We start from the raw sequence: 20930 nt of genomic DNA, 5'->3' as shown, positions 1-20930 counted from the left end.
GCTGGGCTCAGCACCACGGGGCTGATGCTGTGTGGAGCTGCCACTCATGAACCCCCAGGGCCCATTAGCACGGGCTCATTGCCATGCTAATTAGCTAAATGACCTGCATCCAGCCAGCTCCTACCCCAGAGCAGGTGCTCTGCAGGCTCTGCCTGGCCAGACACACTGCTCGATTATTCTTTAGAATTAAGTTACACTTCAGAACGCAGCACAGCTCAGGAAAACAAAGAAACAGCATCTCTCACTTCAAACTGTTTGACTTGGGTCTTTCTTTTAACATTTTTTTGTTGTTTGTTTGTATTTTATTTTAGCACAGACTGCTTTAAAATATGGAAATAATCCTTTTTGCAACCCTCAGGAGTGCAACAAGCATGAGTTTGGAGGGGGAATAATCTAGGCTCGACTGTGTGACACATCACTTTGAAGGCAAAGGTTTTCCTTTATTGTTACACCGCATGGAACAAATCTAATCATGTAACTAGCATTGTACTGTATATTGTATATAGAATTGTTTTCTCCACAAATTCACACAAGTAAGATAAAATAAGTTAAATGACTAAAAAAGGAAAAAAAAATACACAAAAATATACAGTCTATGTACTAGATAAATTATTTATATATATGGCAAGATGTGTAACAAGTCTCTAGCAACATTGTTCCTCTGGATACTGACATGCTACTCAGAAAGTGTATTTTTATATATTAGAGTTATAATATATAAAAATGAGGGAATAGTTTATCTCCTGATAGAATGTGTATTTACAATTAATTGTTCTGTAACTTGTTGACTGAATTTTAAAATATCCAACACATTTCCATGGATATAATGTTTAATATTTATAATCAGACTCATTGTCATAATGCTTTTTGTTTAAGTCAATTTTTATTGTTTGGTTTGGGTGTTTTGTTGGGTTTTTATTTGTTTCTTTTCAAAGGAAGGGGCAGGGTTAAATGCTTCTCTATCTTACGCAAAAAACTAAAGTAACCCCTAAATATTTAAATTCAGTGAAGTTTGTTGGGTTTTTTTCCCCTTATCAATGAAAAAAACCAAACCACTAATTCTGGGTCCTTCACTTTTTCCTAAAAAAGTCCTAAAATTGTAGAAATTAATTCTTTGCCAGGAAATTTCTGTTACAATTTTCATCCCTGAAAGAACTGTTGCAGGTGAAAAAACAAGAAAAAAAAAAAAGAGTTTTCCAATGGAGCTGCCAATTCTGTAAACATTTGGTATAGCAGCATCTGTACTAAAAACTAAAAACCTCTGCTTGCAATAGCAGGAATTACTGCCAGCATTATTCTAAATTTGCACAATTAGTGTGTTTGGTAAATCTGTGTAAACTCCAGATAAGCTCATTTTTTGCATATCCCTGAAAATAACTGCCGAATTCTCTCCTCCTGATGTCTCCAAAGCAAACAAAGGGCTTTGTATACATTAGGTATGAATTAATTTGTCAATTTTTTAATTGTCTCAGAATTGGAAATGAGATGTGTCAGTACCCAAAGGATGGTGATTTTTTTTTTCCAGGATTTACATGCAACTGGAAGCCAGTGTGCCACATCTTTTCTAAACATTATTGAAAACTACTTTAAAAAAAAAAAAGGAAAGCAAAGAAAGTACACCATTAGATAATCTGATGTCCATTAATTAAACCCTATCAGTAGGTTAAAAGTGAAGATTTTTTTTTTTATATATTTGCACATAAAATCTAAATGTGGTTTGAATAGATTTACAGTGGGGACAGCGATATATAAAGCTACTTATACCTGCTGGGCACATAAGAGAAGCTCTTTTAGCATTCATTGGAAACCCTCAACAACTTGAACTTCTGTAAATTTTACAAGCAGCTAATATTACAGCATTTTTACACACAGTTTTGTTTATAAATTACAGATTTAAGTTACATTATGAAGCCTACATAGAGTTCTACCCATAGGAAATATTCACACACTGTGTTTCCCCTCCATACAGCTTCGATTGTCTCACTTAATGTAGCAATAAAACAAAAAAGTTATGCATTTTCTTAAAGGAAAAATTTCTTGGTATGTACATACTGCAAATGATGAAATGGCAAAAGACCAACAAAGTACTAGAAGGAAATACTAGAGAAAATATGTGGTTTTTTCATCTAAGAAAGGAAACTCCTTTTCATCCACTGTGGAATTTACCAAGAGAATATATTCTCCAGTACACAGGAAAAAAAAATCCTTCCTCTTTAAAGAGAATCACCTTGAGAGATTTTCAAATAGTATGATTAGGCTTTGCTTATATTAATCCAACTTCCATTACCTAGTTCCTTCTTTCTTTGCTGAGCACTATCAGTCATTCTCTAACAACTAATCCACAATGACAAATACTTCTCAATCTAACAGGTTTGTGATGAAGTAACTAATATGGTAGTTAAACTTTTACTGCATACTTACAATAGGTGAACAGAGCTGTAAAAAAAGACGTACACATCACTATTAAATATTCTTTAAAACACCTGTAGCTTGCTGCCACAACATCAGCCAAAAAATCTACCCCACTTCCTACTGTTTTCAGCAGTGCCCATGTAATTTTCAACTAACAGGAACAGTAGCCAAGCAAGCTCTGCAAGACAAAAAAAAGACCAAAAAAAAAGAGAGAAATAGACTTATGGCTTAAAAAACATTATAAGTATAATACTGTTCCTTGAATTATTATAGAAAGGAAAATCTTGGAAATTAAAAAAAGTTGTTTGTTATTTGTTTCCATTTTTGATCTTGGATATCCTTTCATTGTCAGGTTGTTTATTTCACACAGAAAAGCCTAATTGAGAGCTTTCTATTTCATCTATTGCATTCTTTCAGAGAATAAATATCTGTACATTGAGCCAATGAAAATTAAAATAAAAATCAGTTGTCACGTACATTCTCCTTCTTAATTATATAAAAGATAAATTTTGGTGGGAAGATATACCATCCTTCTGAAGAATTAGATTTTAGGATCTTATTAATTGTATTATGTCAAGCAATCAAATGAGAAATTGCTCACTTGATCTCTAATGCTAAGCAAATGGAAGATGAAATCTATGAATATGCTATAAATTATAACAACAAAGAAAAATTCGAGTAAGCTATTTTTAGACTGCAATATTCCCCCAACCGTACTAAGGAACTGCCTTCAAAGGGAGAAAGAACTGCTGGCAGATATTAGCACTACATGGCCCATGTAGGAAAATGAACAGGATTTTGTTCTTCTGATTGTTTCTGGGTTGTGGGTTCTCTTCCCTATTTTCTGGATTTCACCAAGAACTACAGTAAACACCTTTCAACCAGGTCCTAAGGATTTAGATTTTCTCTTTCAGCTTTAGGATTCTATATACACAAATATTCACAAGCCTAACGAGTTTGTACGCGCCCGAGGAGCGGCGCTAGGCCGTGACCATCCACAGTCACACTTAAAGCCTGAAATTGGGGATTCGTCACATCTGCACTCACAGCTGGTGCTCGTGTACAAACGTGGTGCTGCTGCCAGCCCCCGGCGCCGGGTGGGACGCGGCGAAGTTTGCCAGGGGGATGACCTTGACGGCGTCCTCGGCCGCGCAATGTCTTTCGCAGGTGTTGTAGAACTGGGGCCTGGGCCCTGCCTGGCCTTTGTCACTGTCGTCCTTTGGCAGGGGCCTCCCGAGAGTGTGGCGTCCCTCGGGCCTGGCGCCCCGGCCCCAGCCTTGCTGGAAGCCAAACGAGGGCAGGGAGGGGTTGGGCTGCTGGAACTGCGTCAGCGCCGGCGGCATCCAGCAGTTGTCGGAGTGGCCGAGGATGAGGCACTCCTGCGTGCAGTTCTCAGAGGCCTCGGCCAGAGCTTTCTGCAGGTTCACCTCGATAGCTGGGAGGGAGGAAAAACACAAGGCACCGTCAGGGGTGTGAGGGCAGACACACAGAGGGAATCAAGGTCAGCAAAGCAATCCCCATCTTACAATGATGGCCACAGCTGGGGAGGAGGCATCAACAAAGCAATTCTCATCCTACAATGATGGCAACAGTTGAGGAGGCCTCAACAAAGCAATTCTCATCCTACAATGATGGCCACATTTTGGGAGGAAAAGGCCTCCTCAACAAAGCAATCCCCATCCTACAATGATGGCAACAGTTGAGGAGGAACCCTCAACAAAGTAATCCCCATCCTACAACAATAGGAATTCTATCCCATCCTCCCATTTTGAGAAGAAAGGCCTCCTCAGCAAAGCAATCCCCATCATAAAATTATGACTTCATTTTGGGAGGAAAAGGCCTCCTCAACAAAGCAATCCCTTTCCTACAATGATGGCCACAGTCCGTGAGGAAAAGGCCACTTCAACAAAGCAATCCCTGTCCTACAATGATGGCCATGGTTTGGGAGGAAAAGGCCTCCAGGTGAAGAGCCTCAGTGGAAGTTCAGATGCTGGGGCCCACACTGTTGTCACAGTTCACACCATCATTAAATCTTTATAATACGACCTTGTACACTCGATTTTCTAGATCATACACCTGCTCAGGTTGGAAAACACTTCTCAGACCAGTGAGTCAAACCATTAACCCAGTGCCCCATTCACCACTAAAAAATCCCCAAGTGCCACATCCACCTGCTTTTTGACCACTCCCAGGATGGTGAATCCACCACCTCCCTGAGAAGCCTCTTCCAATGCTTTCTGATCCATTCAGTGAAGAAATTTTTTCCTAATGTCCAAATTAAACCTCCTCTGGCACAACTTGACCACGTCCTCTGGACCAGCCACTTACCTAAAATAATATTTTCACTCCTTGCAATTGTCATTTCTGTAATAAAGCTAAAAACTTTATAAAAATTTAATGCCATTACTTTGGATATTTGCATAGAACTACTTGAAAGAAAATAACATTTTTTTAAATATTCTCTTAAAACTGGATTTTTTTTATTGTTATTCTTTGCTGAAGGCAAAAAAACCCTAAACTGGGCACTGGCCAAGATGATCCATTGGCCTCAAAGAAGCACTCAAGAGTTATAAGAATGAAAGAGTGTAACAGCTATTTTAAAGAGAATTGATTTCTCCATGCATTCAATACTGGACACCTTGAAAAATCAAAGAGTACCAGCAAAAGAAGATGTAACCTCTATATTTGGCGAGTAATCAAAGCAGATTTCTTCAGTAGATGCAAGGTTTGTGCCCTTGAAAAGGGATTATAGAAATTTTAATTTGTTCAAAGACAAAGTAAACTACTAAATCTGAAAGATGTTCATATGTAATACATAAATATTCTTGATCTGTTTCATTTAAATTGTGGCTTTAGCATGGTAGGTAAATTAAAAATTAATGGAATTAAATTTCTGCACATGATTCCTCAAAATAGTTTTAATATTGCAAGCGTTAATTTTATATTCTCTTCCTGTGTTAAATACACCGGAAGTACAGAAGAATATCTGATTGGGTATTTCCTTGTGTTTTCTTTATAAAACTTCCCAGTGAATGATAAATATATATTTTTAATATCTGTCTTAATGAAAATAGCATTTAAAATCAGATTCTGGCTCATAAGCACTGGGGAAGAAATGCCACAAAAATTACTTATAGCAGTGAGAGTGCTGAGTAGGAGCCTCCCACCCTCTGAGCTTTATGTTTAAACAGATGCTGCATTTCTGTTTTAACAAATATTTTGCATGTTGGAGTCTGTGTAAAGCTGCAGAGCACAAACACTTATTTCCATGTTACATCTCAATACAAAGGAATTAAGTTTTTTCCTTCAGGCATTGAAATATATAATGCTGCTGTCCAAACCAGGATACATTTCTTAAAAAATCTACCATTTTTTAGAAGACAGCTGGTTGCTTGTTATAGCATGAATTCTCCATTCTTGATTATTTCTCCTTCAGGATGCTGTAAGTGTCAGCTAGAGGAGTGATTGTTTATAAATGTTATTTTGGTGTATTGCTGGCATTTCAACATGTCCTCAGTCATTTTGCCTAAGTATTTTTCAGTTTAATCCTGACAAAGCTTTGGCATCTTGCTGCTGCAATACTAATCCACTTTTGATGGGCAGTAGGAGACATAAATATGGAAATAATTCAGTGGAGTCTATAGTTACTGCAAAAAAGAAAAGTTTCTAGTGGTAGATTAGTCTAATCTTTCTGTGTCCTACTATCTGCTATTAGAGACATAAATTTAAGTATATACAAGTCCTTTAAGCTCTTTAATTATCCAGGTTTGCTTCTATTCTGATGAAGGCAATCCACTGAAATCAGGTGCAACCCTGACAGTGCATGGAGTTATCCCCATTTTGTAGAGGAACTGAACTTTTTTTGCATTAATTAAAAAACCCTTAAAATGCTTTAAATTCAGTTAAAATGTGCAACATACAATTATTTATTTGGAAATTATACTTATTTGTTTTGAGCTCTTCACTGCAAGCGGTTACAACACTTCTACTGTACTATTTTTCTCAAACTACAGTGAGAAAAATGGTACAGTAGCTGAAACAGCAAAAGGAAGCATTTGACAATAAAAATCTAACATTTAACGTTGGCCAAGGCAACTGTGGAAGAAAAAAGGTCACAAATAAAACAGCCTCCACACCATTTCAAAGATCAGGACAGTAATTTTGTGCCATGTGTTGTCAGACTACCTGGAGACTTGGAACACATTGCCATGTTAAGAATAAGAGTATTCTTAAAGTTAAGAGTCTTGCTTATTCTGTTAATAAAAAGATATTTTAATCTGAGTTCTAGTTTTAGTAAAAAATAATAATAAAAGAAATAAAAAAAACACAAGGAAGAATACCCCAAAGCTTTATAATTATCCTGGGTACAATGCTAAGATATGAATTCAAATTATTTTGTTTTAAAGTTGGGGTTTTTCTAATACAAAAGTCATTTGTATGAAGGATTGTTTAGGAGAAACATCTTTTGTAGAAGTCATAATCTTTCTTTTAATCTTGTTTCAATACTGTTGTCAGAGTATGCTTTCATCAGTGCTTATGGTTAATATCATGTAAAATATACAATTTTCCCTAACTTTGAAAAAAAACCTTTTCTAAGTCAAACAAACAAACAACTTCCCACACCCACAAAGCAGTGACTCTTGGAAAATAACTCAAACTAGAGCAAACTGTAGGAAAATGAATATTCATGGAGCATTATCTAATTCTTGCCTGCTCTTCCAGGCCATGAAACAGCTCTCCTTTTTGTCAAACCCATCCTCTGTTTTCCTTCCATATCATTCCACACCTGTGGGAGATGTGAAGCTCAGTGTTCAGGTGCTCATTTATCAGGGGCTCTGCAAATTGACCACGGCACCTTCTGGCTGCTGCTCTTTAAGCTTCCTTCTATTTTGTTTCTTTGCAAGTGACAATCAAATATTCTGAAAGTTTCCCCCTCATTCCAAAGCAGTAGGACAGGTGATTATTCTGCATAGTGTGATAAGTAATCAGGGGAAGGAAACACCTCTGACATCTGCCTCTACCCATCAAGGAAGAGAAAGTTCCAGCTGTCTCTGAATATTTTCAGAAGAAATGATGGTTCTTGCAAGTGAAATTCAGTGTCTGGTACCATCTTCTCACACAAGACATGACAGTTTTATAAATGGAAATATGAGTTTGCATATTCCCCACATATTATGAATAAAGAGTATATTCCATTGAACTCTTAGCAGTCTGACTAATTTCTTACTTCACTCAGTTCTAAACCCTCAATTTTAGATATTCTTTCCATACTACATGGAGACTCTTCAAACATGACATACAAATAATGCAAAAGAGAATTTTTAATTCATGTAATAGATCACACTCTTGCACATGTGAGTTTACCACTTTGATTTGAACTCCATGTTGTTTTAGGAATGCTTTTTTTTAATTGTCTGCAGAACTAAGAACACTTTTAAAGAAAGTGTCTGTCAGCTCTTAAGAAATGTTTAGATCAGAACTGTCAAATATAACTAAAAACACAACAGTTAAAAGACTTTCTTCATTGTTCCACAGTCTCATCATTTATGGTTCAAAACAGTTTTCAAGAATATTTACCTTCACTCAAGAAAATGTGGAATTTCAGCCTTGCCAGATAGCTATCCTTCAACAAAAACAGATACAAAAAATACCTAAAAAAAGGTATTTTTTGTTTGTTTTGATCAGAGACTTCCTGTGGTTACAAGGTCTGAGTGGGACTTTAGAGGTACTAAATAAAAATATTAATTCTCCTCTTTGCTTTTTGGAGATCTCGACAGTGCTACTCTCCTTCTCAGTCTACAAATGCGGCACAATTCTTTGACATTTCCAGCTTAATATCATGTTCCAGTTTTAAGACTGTTTCTCATGGAAAATTCACAAAGCAAGACAGGCTGTTGGTACGAGTCTGTTACCAGCACCCTCAGAATGTTTGAAGCTACAATTATGGAATCATTTCGGTTAGAAAATACCTGTAAAATCATTGAAGCACACACTTGGTGTACAGACAACACGCTTTCTTTTCTACCCTTTCCCTCTAGCCTTAAAAGAGATATGTACTACTAAAAGAACATTAACAGAGCTTTCCTAAAACTCTGAGAGCACCTAAAACTCTGCCATGAAAGTCATCACTTGACCACAGAATCACAGTCTGGAAAGGACTTTTAGTCTAACCCTCTGTTCATATCTGGATATACTGGTTGAAAAACAAGAGAGCAGCTTTTCCAAAAAGGCCAAACTTTCAGCATTGTACATCTTCCTTAAAAGAAAACATCCAAATGTGCTAAAAGGAAGATGTGCTTCCCTAAGGGTTGGACAATCCAGAGCATGAGCTCCTGGAGAACCCTTTAAAAATCTCCATCTTTACCCACATGTGTAGCTATGATCACAAGACATTGGTAAATTAATTCATTAACAAAGTACTCAGATTCATTAGAAGTTCAGAAACCACCAGACTGCACCATACCAATGCAGGTTGAGGGACATTGAAACAGTGCCAAGAAAATTTCCAAACTAATTAAAAAAAAAAAAAAAGAGAAAAACCTTAAACGACAGAATACAGAGTGCTTGAATCTTAAAGCCATGTATCTGAAGCCTTAATGAAAAGCCAGTTTTGAATTTGACACATTTTGGATGCAAACCATCCAGTGTTACATTTAGAGCACTCTTGTTTCATAATAAAGCAAGCAACAATTAGCAAGCAATTAAGCAAATTGCCCATAATTATGCCATTGCTGAGCTATTTTTCATATTTTCACAACACAGCACATATATGAATACATGGCTTGCAGTGCCAACGCTGTTGTGTCAGCAGCCAGAAGTGCCTCTCGTTTGCTGAAGCGTTTCGCTTGAAGCAGCTCCCAGTGCAGCTCCAGCCCTCTCTGCTCAGCAGGAACCCCCAGAGTGATGGAGATGACAACCCCAACTCCTCCTCTCAGCCACTGGTTCCTAAGGAAGGGGTCAGGCTCCCCCAGCACGTTGTGCCCGTGTGTATTTACTAAATGTGGTAGTGAATCTAAGCAGGAACTCAAGGGTGATGTGGGGAAATTATCATCAGGAATTACCCTGGTGACCAAAAGTGGCCACTGGAGTAACATCAGTTAGAGGTCTCCACCATATAAGGAGAACAGAAATGTCATTAACAATAAAAAAGGGAGGGGGGAATAGTAGTTAGTGTAAACTGGGTTACTTTAATAAGGTCAGGAGGAAGAAGCTGGAATAGAGAAAACCTAAATGAGTGCTGCTATAATATACTCTAGCTTTTCGATTTAATAATAAAATGCCTTTGGGAGGAGTTCCCTATGACTATTTTATTTCCTGTATACGTCTCAATAAATTAAAAACCTAAAAGAGTTACTTAAATTCTACCCTTGGAACCTTTTTATTCAAAGAACAAGTAGGACACACCACTCTCTGATTTTCAGCTGGGTGTACAGAGCTTGCTTTGCTTGTGAGAAATCAGAGGAAGATTGATCCTCCGGATGTTCTGACTGAACATGAGGGAAATCACATCTTTCTATGCTACCTAGACTAGCCAGATTGTGATGGGCAGCTCGCAAGAATCAGCTCTGCTTCCATTCCAGTGAACAGTTTATATCCTAACAGTCATGGTTTTAATTTGAATTTAATCAGAAAAATTTCTTCTCATGAAATCCAAATGATGGGATGGGGTATGAGGATTTTGCACCTGAATTCAACAAGTCAAGCAAACAGTATTAAAGATGGCCAAGGAAAGTTGGTGAGGAGAGAGAAAAGGGAGGAAAATTGTCAGGGCAAGAGAGTCAGCCTCTGGTAATTCCTGTCTCATTAACTACTCCTGTGAAGTGAATCTTTCCCTCACAAACAATAGCCCACAAATAAAGCACATTAATCTTTCATTTGGTTACCTCATTGCTATTCTGACTAGAACCTTAATCTTGTAATAATCATACCCAAGATATGGTCTAAAGGCAATGCTCCTGTAAAAAGTTCAGCTTCAATAATTACTGTTTTCCACAGAAAAAGATTTCACACAAAAAGAAAAAAAATAAAACAAACCAAAAGAAAAACACAACAAAGCCAAGCCCCCAAATCTCCTGCAAACTCTTCTTTTCAGCCTAATGAACATGGGTGTGACAGAGTACATGGCAGTGACCCTTATTGCTCTAACAGTCCAATTGAATTCATCTTTTATGCCCATGTTTTGCTGATATTTATGGAAAAAAAATATGGTCATTTACAAAGGCTGCATGTTTCTTGGCCTATAAAGTCCATATTGAGTTTTCAATGAGAATTTTAACTATAACTAGTAAAGCATAATGACCATCTAAAATGGATAACCTAAAATCTGATATATTGATTACAATACTGGCTAATACAACGTGCTTTATTTAATATTTAATTAACTGCTTCCCATTTGTACTGAACCTTCTTAATTATTAATACATGGTTCATTATTTAACATGGAATATAAATTCAAATTCAAATCAATTAAACAAGGTGAAACTACATAGTGAGAAATGGTTTATACTCCAGCAATAACCTTTGACTTGGAAACATAGTAAAGAGTGAAATTAGCATTTTTTCCCCCATACCTGCAAAGATTATGCATTTTAAGTGATATATATTAAGCTCTGCTACTGGTGTAAAATCCCTGTAATAAACACAACATCCTACAATAATGTGCTGAATAAAAAGGGGCTTCAGCTGTCACTTTGCAGAGAATTTACACAGAATATAACACTATACATAATTTTTCAGATTTAATTTTCAAATAAAATTATGTGTTCCCATGAAGGAAAGGCAGCTTATTGATTTTACTGAAAGTCACTAAATATCCCAGAAGAGTGAGGATTCATAAAGAGAACTAAGAATCACTATGCAATCTACATTAACTCACTTAGGTGGGGAAACAGAAGAAAATACATTTCCTAAGCTTAGGCTGTGTAATCAAAAAATCAGATACATCAATCAAAATTCTGATACATCAGAACAAAGATCTGGGCTGGGAGATGGGATGGGTGTCAGAAAGAGACACAGGGAAGGGAATTTCTGGGTAGGACAGGACAGGGTCAGCAGCACTAACCCTTGATAAAGGATCCAGAGGAATATATCAATATTCCTTTATCCCAGCTCATCCCAGATTCCAACAATTGTGCCAAGGAGCAGAGTGGGGGCTCAGCAGAGCTCAGGGCCTGGGGGAGGAGGATGGGGATCAGCAGAAATTCCTGCTCGGTTCTGTTCACACACAGCAGCTCCTTCAAGGGAAAAACCCCTCAAAAATCTGTGTTTACACCCTCTGTACACCTCATTCTCTTGGTGCATCTCCATGCCAAATGGGGCTCTGCCTTCCTTTTTATTGACTTCACAGTACAAAAATAAACAAAAGTTTGATGGAAAGTAGAATGCTAAAAAAAAATCTTTTAAATGAAGTAATTGAACAACTGTGGGGAATTGGTCACAGTTCAGACACTTAAATGAAACATTAATTTTCAAAAGGGAGTCATAAAATGCCCAAATTCTCCATGAGCTAGGAAACAGATATCTCCTGTGGTGACTTAAAAGATAGCCAGTAGAAGTTGTTCTGAATTGTGGTTTCATCATCAGATATACACAAACAGAAATTTAAAGCCAAAGAGCACTAGAGCAGCAACCAAAACACACCTACAACAGTCTAAAAATATTCTGTACCTTTCAGCAGCATGGCCTGACAACAAACACAGCTATTCCCTGTCACAGACATGTTATATGAAAATCCTTTCCTTAGGATTTTCCTCCTGAGAAGCTGAGAGGCCTCAGGAACAAAACGCAAACAATGGTTATCTGCTGCTGTGGAATGCAACAGGTGCATCTGGGATTGGTCTCATGTGGTTGTTTCTAATTAACGGCCAATCACAGTCAGCTGGCTCAGCCTCTCTGTCCAAGCCACAAACCTTTGTTATCATTCCTTTTTTTTCTATTCTTAGCCAGCCTTCTGATGAAATCCTTTCTTCTATTCTTTTAGTATAGTTTTAATGTAATATATATAATAAAATAATAAATCAAACCTTCTGAAACATGGAGTCAGATCCTCGTCTCTTCCCTCATCCTCAGACCCCTCTGAACACTGCCATAATCCCCTTTTCTGAATTTCCTGCAACACCCTCTCCACCACAGCCGGAGAATAAACCCTATGCTCCACCTCAAAACTTAAAAATCCCTAACCATGAGTGATGAGGATAAATATATCAGGGTAAGAGGGCACGGTTTTTAATTCCCCTAAAGCAGCACGCTGGCTCTGCTGCGTTTTTTAGACCCCTCCACGACAACCAACAACCTTGAGGAAGGACAGACAGGCTGGAGGAGAGGAACTGCACCGTTCCACCTCCCCAGGAGGACACTCTCCTCCATATGGCTGCAGCTCAGGAGGGTTTTCCTCTTGGAGAGCCCTCTCCAGCACAGCTCCTTGATGGCTGCACAGCAGCCTCCATCCAATTTTTCACAGCAGTTTTCTGTCAAGACCACTTTGTCAATCTGCCACCGAGTACCCTCGGCGGACCCACGGAGCTGCTCATCCCTTTGACAAAGGCTCCAAAAAGTGTGAGCACATGGAAAGGGCCATGTTTGATTAACAACCTTGTGATTGCCGTGAAAATGAAATTTGAAAGGTAATAATTACATTTGTAATTACTCAGGTCTAAATCTCTTATGTTTCCTACTCCCTGTATTTCTGGGCAGCTGGAGCAATGACTCATTAATAATAATAAAGTCATTTAACCCTGCAGGCACATTACAAGGAGAAAGATGTCATTTGTCACCAACACAAATAGAACAATCACTGAAGGATACAGCAAGACCACTATTTCATATTTATTGCAAATGATAAAAGGGACATTTTGCACTCATTCTCACCATGACATCCCAATCTGCTTTTTAATTATCAGCAAACATAAGGGGACAGCATACAACATATGAGGGCCTGCTAATAATGCATTGTCCTGCGGTGACATTTCCATAATCACTTTAAATCTACCCTATACATATGTACTAGTTAAAGCTCTCAGCTCCTGAAATCATACCCCCTAGTAAGGAATGAATTATCCTCTGCAGACTGAGCACACACAAACAGACTTTGAGGGTCTGAGAGCTGACACGTGCCTTGCTATTACTTTAAGTGATAAGGTTTGGCATTCTGTTGCACTTACGGTCGAGCACAGTGTGACTTTACAAATAAATGCAATTGTATTTTTAGGCCTGGAACTTTGCAGTTGTAAATCTCACTGGCAAGAGTTTACACAAGGACTTCTGCAAGTCACTTAATTTTCAAGTGCTTTTCAGTGTTGTTCTGTTCTTTGCTTGCTCAAGAACTCTTAGATGACACAAATACCCTTTTTCATGGGGAACTCAAGTAAATTACTCAGAATTTACTATATTTTTAAAAAGTATTACTAATAATACTCCCTGTCTATAAAATAAACTTCTGAGGAAAAGACTATTCTTTCCTTATATGATTCTATTCAGAGACTTTAAACTTTGAGGAAAAATTCAGAGAAATGTCTCCTGTAGTATTACTATGAAAGCAAATGAAAGGAAGTTTCAGGTAAATAATCTGAGTTTCAACTCCGTTAAGCTAGAGCTTCAATTTCTCCCTTGCTTTGCTCATTCATCAGCAGTTATCAAACCATCAGGCATGTAAGAAGAACAGAGAAGTAATTTAACAATATGAAGTTATAAAGTGTTACTGTGTGGGTCAGAAATGAGGTAAGCAAACCTCCTAAATCTGTTTGTATTTTCCCCAGGAACTACAACAAAGACATGCTTTCAAAAACTTAAATAAGTAATGTTAAGAAATAAGACACATCAGGAAAGAGTCAAGTGCACAGAGTAAAATTCATATTTTCACTGTTAAGATAGTGACAACACAGAAAAGCTTGTATGTGGAGTGAAATGTTTTGTCAAATTGAAAAATGGAAATAATACGAACACTACAATTTTCACATCAATTTGAGGTAAAATGTTTTGAATTACAGTCATTTTAATCTTGTTTTATAAAGAAAATGACTTCAAATGGGTGATAATTTAAAACAGCATAATCCAAACTTCATTGTGCTCCAGTCAGGCATTGGAGTGTGGCTCGGAGTGATTTGGAGCAATCTTTGCACATTAGCTCAGAGCCTCATTCTGAGCAGGCATTTGAACAAGAAAAAGGAAAATTTCAGATTCCTGAAATCCACAGTTTCCATCATTCACCTGAGAGTCCAAAATCACTGATTGAGATGGCTCCAAATTCCTAATTGGGCTTTTGTAGGCATTGTTGGCACCTCCAGAATATATATATATATATTTTCTTCAAAGTAATTTCAAATTAAAACATAAAAATACAGGAATTTCAGCTAGAAGCATTACTAAATTTCTAGAGTTTTGTTTTAAACAGATGATTCTATCAGCCCCTGGACAATTGACAAGTGATGGGAATAATTTAGGCCAGATCAACACTCGACACAATTCTTTACAGAACATTTTCTCCTAGCATGGATAATTTTGAAAAGACATTGTTAGGAAACAGTGATAGCTGTGATTATTCTGGAAGATTTTAGTGTCAGTAAGATCAGCCAAGAGGATGGAAATGAGCAGCAGCTGACAGCACCTTGTCAGCCCATTGCAGCAGCTGTCAGGAAAGGTTTGTGCCTGCAACCATCAGGACTGTGATGCCTAAAACCAGGCTATTATTATTATTATTATTATTATTATTATTATTATTATTATTATTATTATTATTATTATTTACTTGGAGCATAATAAGCATAAAACTGTGGAAGTATTAAGTTAAACTTCATGAGGTATCGAATTGTTCATGACATTAAACTTCATTACTTCAAAGATGGAAGTATTTTAAAATGGAAAAATCAACACATTGGTTGATCTTTAAATTATGCTTTTATAAACTCAATTATATAAACACCTTCTTATAACCACACACTGTCTGTGTGTGTCTATGTGAGGATTCTCAGGAGAGATATAAATTTATTGACCTTCAAATTTCAGAGAGTAGGTGTCAAGTTTTGACTAAGCCCTCCTTATATTCATATTTTTATACATTGAACCATAGCTGTCTTTGCAAAAAACGTAATGTTCAGTCCTGTTTGATAAGCTTTGGCATGGATATGCCAAGGCTAATAAAAGCCTAACATATATTATTTAACAAGGTTAAAAACTAGCAATCAGATTTGTCAGGGAACTTGTCACCTCCTTTAGTGTATGAGCCTCAATCATCCATTTCTCTGCTGCAGGACAGAGGCTCCCTCAGGATCAGATTGAAGAAAAATCAGTTCCTACAAAGTCACTAAACTCAGCATCCAGCTCCTTTGAAAGTCCAAGTTTCAAACCAGTTTGGAAATCCTGGTTGGGGCAGACACACATTGAAGGCAACCAAACAAATCCCAGCAGTTCTTGCTGGGAGTGAAATCCTTGAACGAATATAATCCCTAGTTCATAAGAGCAAACCCACAAAATCCCACAATTTGTGTTTATTTTTTTCTTAACTTCTACAGAAAGGATATTTGAAGTCTGGGCTAGGTGCTGCTCTGGCAGATGCCATCCAGAAAGCTGTCACCACTTTTGGCACAGATTTGTTTTTGAGAGGGTCCAAACCTGGATTTCTGAAGCTGATGTTCCCTGAGCTTCAGCAAACTGCATTTCACAAGCACCTTTCCTACAGTTCCTGTGGATGGCAGAGGAGCTGGAGCTCAGTCTGGGGCTCCAAAGGGCTGCTTTAAATCTTTTAAGTTTTTTAATTAACCATAGGATATAAAAGGACCTAAATGAAAAGCTACCAGTCAATTGCTGACTAAGTGTTCACCAACCTGTTATTGAACCTATTTAATCTATTTATTCCTTAATTCACCCATAGTCTACAGATGTCATTAATATGCTCAAAGTTAATTTATTATCCTCTATTGCTTCTATTCAAGCCCATGTTAACAGAATAAATTCATCACAAATGATCAGACTTGAAAAGGCAGATTTGGATTCTGACAGAGAATAATTTATCATGGCTGGGAAAAAGCCTCCCACTGCCTGGGCTGTTGGAATGCTGGGAGATGGGGCTGGAATGGTGGCAGATGAAAACGGAATGATGGCAGAACTTCTGCAGAAAAGGACAGGAAACTCTTGGGGGAGAAACAACAAACAAATATTAAACCCCTGACTCCAACTCCCCAAATAGGGAGGTTCTAACACTGAGTATTTTTCTCATTTTCACACTCACAGGTCCTTTTTCTTACCCTCTGTGCTGCCCTGAGGCAGAAATGATCATTAGGGCTCCAAACCTACTGTAATCATGGGAATAATGACAATAAATAGCAAATTAAATAAATTTAATTGAATTGCTGCAGCACTCAGTGAGGTTTGGGGTGATCTACTCCTCGGTTACACCACACTTGCTGTGTGTCTGTACATCATCTGAATTACAGAAGCAAGTGGATATAACAGCATTTATAATGTGTTTCAGGGCTGTTACAATTGGAAAAATCAAACACATTTTGTAGTTATAGGTCCATTATCCAGTGGAATTGGAAAGCACTGAGATGCTGTCGTGAATGTGGCACCACTGTGATTGTAACAGGGGTTTGGAGATTTATTGTAAAGCCCAGAAACACTTGAAATGAACAATTGATCACAGCATCATAGTCAATGTTCTAACCATTATTATTTCAGCCAGTTATTGCTTTGTCCCAGCCTCAGCACAGGGAGAATTCCCCCTCCTGGACATGGCCCCATCTCTATCAGGCTGTGACTCCATTTATCCATCCCTTCATGGACTTGTCTCCTAATTCTGTACACACCAGAGCCCTTTCCCTGCTCCTGCTCCTGTTACACTGAGTAAATATGTCACTTCAGGCCTTGAATAGCCAAATTTCTCCAGGGAAAAAGAGGGGGAAAAAACAGTGAGTGCTCCAGACCTGTCCAGGAAATAAAAAACTCACTTGGCTCTGCCTAGATATCTTACAGAGGATCTTATATACTGATATAATAATGAATAGCAGTGCTCAAGTTTGTAAATAAGTAGCTTATCTGGATGGCTCCTTCAGAACATCCCAGCTCCCTTTCCCCACTTTCTTTTATCATATTCCAGAACCCAACTGAGTTGTGCTCCCAAATGTGCTGCTATCAATATTTGGGGTTTTTTTCTGATTCAATTACTTTTTATTCTATGAATGCCTTGAATCTAAGGCCTTCAGAGAGGTGATTATACCAAGGGTCTGATCAGCACCTGATGTCCCAGTGAGGAACCTCTGTCCTGAAAGGGATCCAGCATTTCCCAGGGAAGCACTGGAGAGTTAGAAGTGCAAACTCTGCAGTATTAACTCAGCTCCCTTGTGTAAATGTGTTTTGATGCAAACTTTAATTAAATCATCATATACTATTTTCTCATAGCACCCTCGGGCCCAATTCAGAGAGTAAGTAGTTATTCAATATTTCTCTTTATCTACTCTAATCAGCATGTGGCCATACACCTTTTTAATTAATACTTTCAAAGCCTCATGTTGCATGCAGATTTATTCATTTCCTCATGTACTCTGTTGTTTTCACAGCACAATCAAAAGCTTCATGAACATGAATAATATCCCACCTGCATTATTTGCCTTATTGAGGCCATTTGCATTGGGGAAACTGAGGAATTAAAAAACTGAGCAAAAATTATTCAGCCTCCATTATTCTATTATGTCTGGGTGCCCAACTTGAGCACTGTATATTATTATATTATATTATATTATATTATATTATATTATATTATAATTATACCATATCATATCAATCATATAATATCATATCATATTATTTTCAAAGCATACCTGTTGCAGAAGGGGATGATATCCTTAGCACTCAAAGAAACCCAAATGACAAAACCTGATAGCAAAAATTCAGTTTTCTCCCTCCACCAAACAAGTGTTGCCCATTTCAAAGTGTAGAACAAAATATGGGAATATTAAAGAGCTGTGTTTCATTATCATAACTAAATCTAGCCAAACAGAACATCAAACAACCATGAATACACTTAAAATAGTCTTCCCATGATTAAGAGTTCATTATTTTAATAAACCGCTAAAAATCAGAGAATTTTATGTGCTTTGATGATTTCTTACAGTGCCAAAACTTTCCAAAAGATCTATCTGAAAATTTAGCACTAACTGTAATGCAATAAAACGTAACGATTCCATAAAATTTTACATGACAAACCAATTCTAGAAATTCCTCAAAGCGCTTCTCGGAATCAAACATTAATTCATTTTTAAAACGGACTGGACTGTGGTTACAACTGTTCCCACTGTAAAATCCCATTATTTTTATGTAAGTTAAAATAGATTGGCCCTGGTGCAATGAGACACGTGCACCTCCATCAGCGTTGCTCAGAACTGTGCTGTCGTTACCCCTGGTTGATGCGTGGTTTGCTCTGCAGCATTTTCCCTGTGTGTTCCTGCCTTGGGTTGTGCCTTTTTCTCCCCAAGCTCTACAGACAGGCTGCACCTTCCATCTCCTTTCTAAGGACAGAGACTGGGAATTAAGAGAGGAAAAGGGTGTTGGAATTCTGGTTCCAAGTTCTACAAGCTCTACAGACAGGCTGCACCTTCCATCTCCTTTCCAAGTACAGGGAATGAAGAGAGGGGAAGGGCGTTGGAACCCTGGTTGCTGAGAATTTTAGACTTTCTCTGCTGATCCCAAAGAGAGCATTGCATTTGGCAACAAGGAGAGCAGGACAAAAATCTGCTGTTGAGCTAGAATTTTTGGGAACTTTAAAGTGACATAATTGTTTAAAACTCTCACGAGTATATTAATCTTCATCAAATGGCTTCATTCAAGAATTCATCTTCAAGAATGGCTTTCCTAAATTGTAAATTACAAACAGATGTACCTGCTCCTCCTAAATGATTACTTTTGAAATGTCTTTGCCACATTACTCGAATTTCCCTGGACGAGCTCGCACCCCTTTTCACAAGAAAGACCCTTCAGAGGAACTAAGAAGCACATGAAAATGGGTTAGGGCTTGGCATTTCCTGAGAGCAGGGATTAGATCAATGTCATTATGGAGCAGAGTGTGTAAATGGGCTCGAGGACAGCTCCAAAGCATGAGGAGGAGGAGTGTGCAGCTCCCAACAAAAGAGCTTTGCACTTGGCCCCTGCACTTGTGACAGCTTGGAGAATAAGAGCTCTGAAGTGAATGGTCATATTCTCATGCTCCAGAGAAAAAAGAGGGGAAAAAAAGCAGATATTAATATATCTATCCTTTTATGAGAGAGACAAGGGAAGAGGGGAGAGGCAGGTGCTCTCCAAAGGAGCTCTGGTCCATCAGGTTTTAATGCCAGGCTTTTCATTACAAGGTTCCATCTTCACAGTAACAAGGTGCTGGCCACCCCAGAGGGAAGCTCAGCAAGCTGCATTTTCTAATTTGGACTCCAAGTACCCACTAGAAAGGCCATTTGTCCAAAGATTTTTAGGTACAGTTACTTCACAAGTTCCACAGCTCACAGTAAGCATCCTGAATACAGGCTTCTCTCTCCAGCACAAGAAAACCCAAGAAAACTCTTAGAAAATGTTCAAAACTAAACCACAACTAAGATAGGGCTTATAACTTTTGCTGGTCCTGACAACGTGCCTGAAATGGTAATTAAAAGGTGCCAACAAATGAAAATAAGTATTAAAATGATTGGCCAGATTCTGTATTCCAGTCAGCTAATAGGGTGGTACAAAAAGCTCTTGAAAAAGAACACAAATATCTGATAGAGCTTAAGAGTACAAGTGACTGTGAAATGATGCATTAAAGGTAAATAAGCTGTTCTAATAATTACCTTTTAGAACATCCACTGGTCTGTATGATAGCAGAATGTGACAGCGACAATGTGACAATCCCATACTGCTCACTCTGGGATTCAATGAATTCTCCTCTGGCTTATATGGCAAATTCTGTCACTCACCAGACTTGCATTGCTCATCACAGATACTTATATTTTCTGACTTATTTTATGGACAGCTTATCATATTACCAAATATAGATGAAGGAAAACAAACAGCACAGAAAAAAATTGTTTAAATTCAGATTTTTTTAAATAGCTGTGATACTTTGAATGGAGTGTGTGAGCTCTCAAGAATACGTTACTCCTTGTAAATTATTGGTCCAGGGTTCTTTACTTTTTGAATATTTTTCTTTTCATTTCAGTTGCTTTTTATCTTTTCCAACAAAAAGAAATAAAGAAAGGAGCAAAAAAAGCCACAGGGGACCTAAAATATAATGAGGCAAAAAGTTTCAACAACCTCCTTTAAGCAATGACTTGATCTTCATGTTTTCTCCACTTCATAACAAAGCTGGATAATACATGGATTATGTTCATTAGATCCTCAAAAGACAAGCTCTTATGAACCTGATAATACTAAAATATTACCTTGCCAAATGGTTCACCATGGCCATAACACCACATTAAATGCATTACACTGCCTTGTTATTACCATGCTAAATGATCAATGGAAAATCACTGAACGCGTTCTATGGCTGGGGAAATAAATCTGCT

The 20930-nt window shown here is 37.8% G+C and overlaps 1 protein-coding gene across 2 annotated transcripts in view; it reads right to left on the bottom strand.

Annotated features, from left to right (window-relative positions):
• Positions 1 to 1692: 1692 nt before the first annotated feature.
• PCDH11X (protocadherin 11 X-linked) overlaps positions 1693 to 20930 on the bottom strand; it is a 421952-nt gene continuing 402714 nt past the window's right edge. For both annotated transcript variants that reach the window (XM_054289523.1, XM_054289524.1), the window contains one exon: positions 1693 to 3847. In XM_054289523.1, coding sequence (XP_054145498.1) covers positions 3456 to 3847 — 392 coding nt within the window. In that variant the 3' untranslated portion in view covers positions 1693 to 3455. The remainder of the gene's footprint in view (positions 3848 to 20930) is intronic.

The sequence above is a fragment of the Melozone crissalis genome, unplaced genomic scaffold (genome assembly GCF_028551555.1).
Source record: "Melozone crissalis strain CALT ecotype California unplaced genomic scaffold, PUWL_Pcris_2 ptg000068l_1, whole genome shotgun sequence".
Lineage (NCBI taxonomy): Eukaryota > Metazoa > Chordata > Aves > Passeriformes > Passerellidae > Melozone > Melozone crissalis.
The sequence above is the reverse complement of the archived record's forward strand: the minus strand, read 5'-3'. Positions and strand labels throughout refer to the sequence as shown.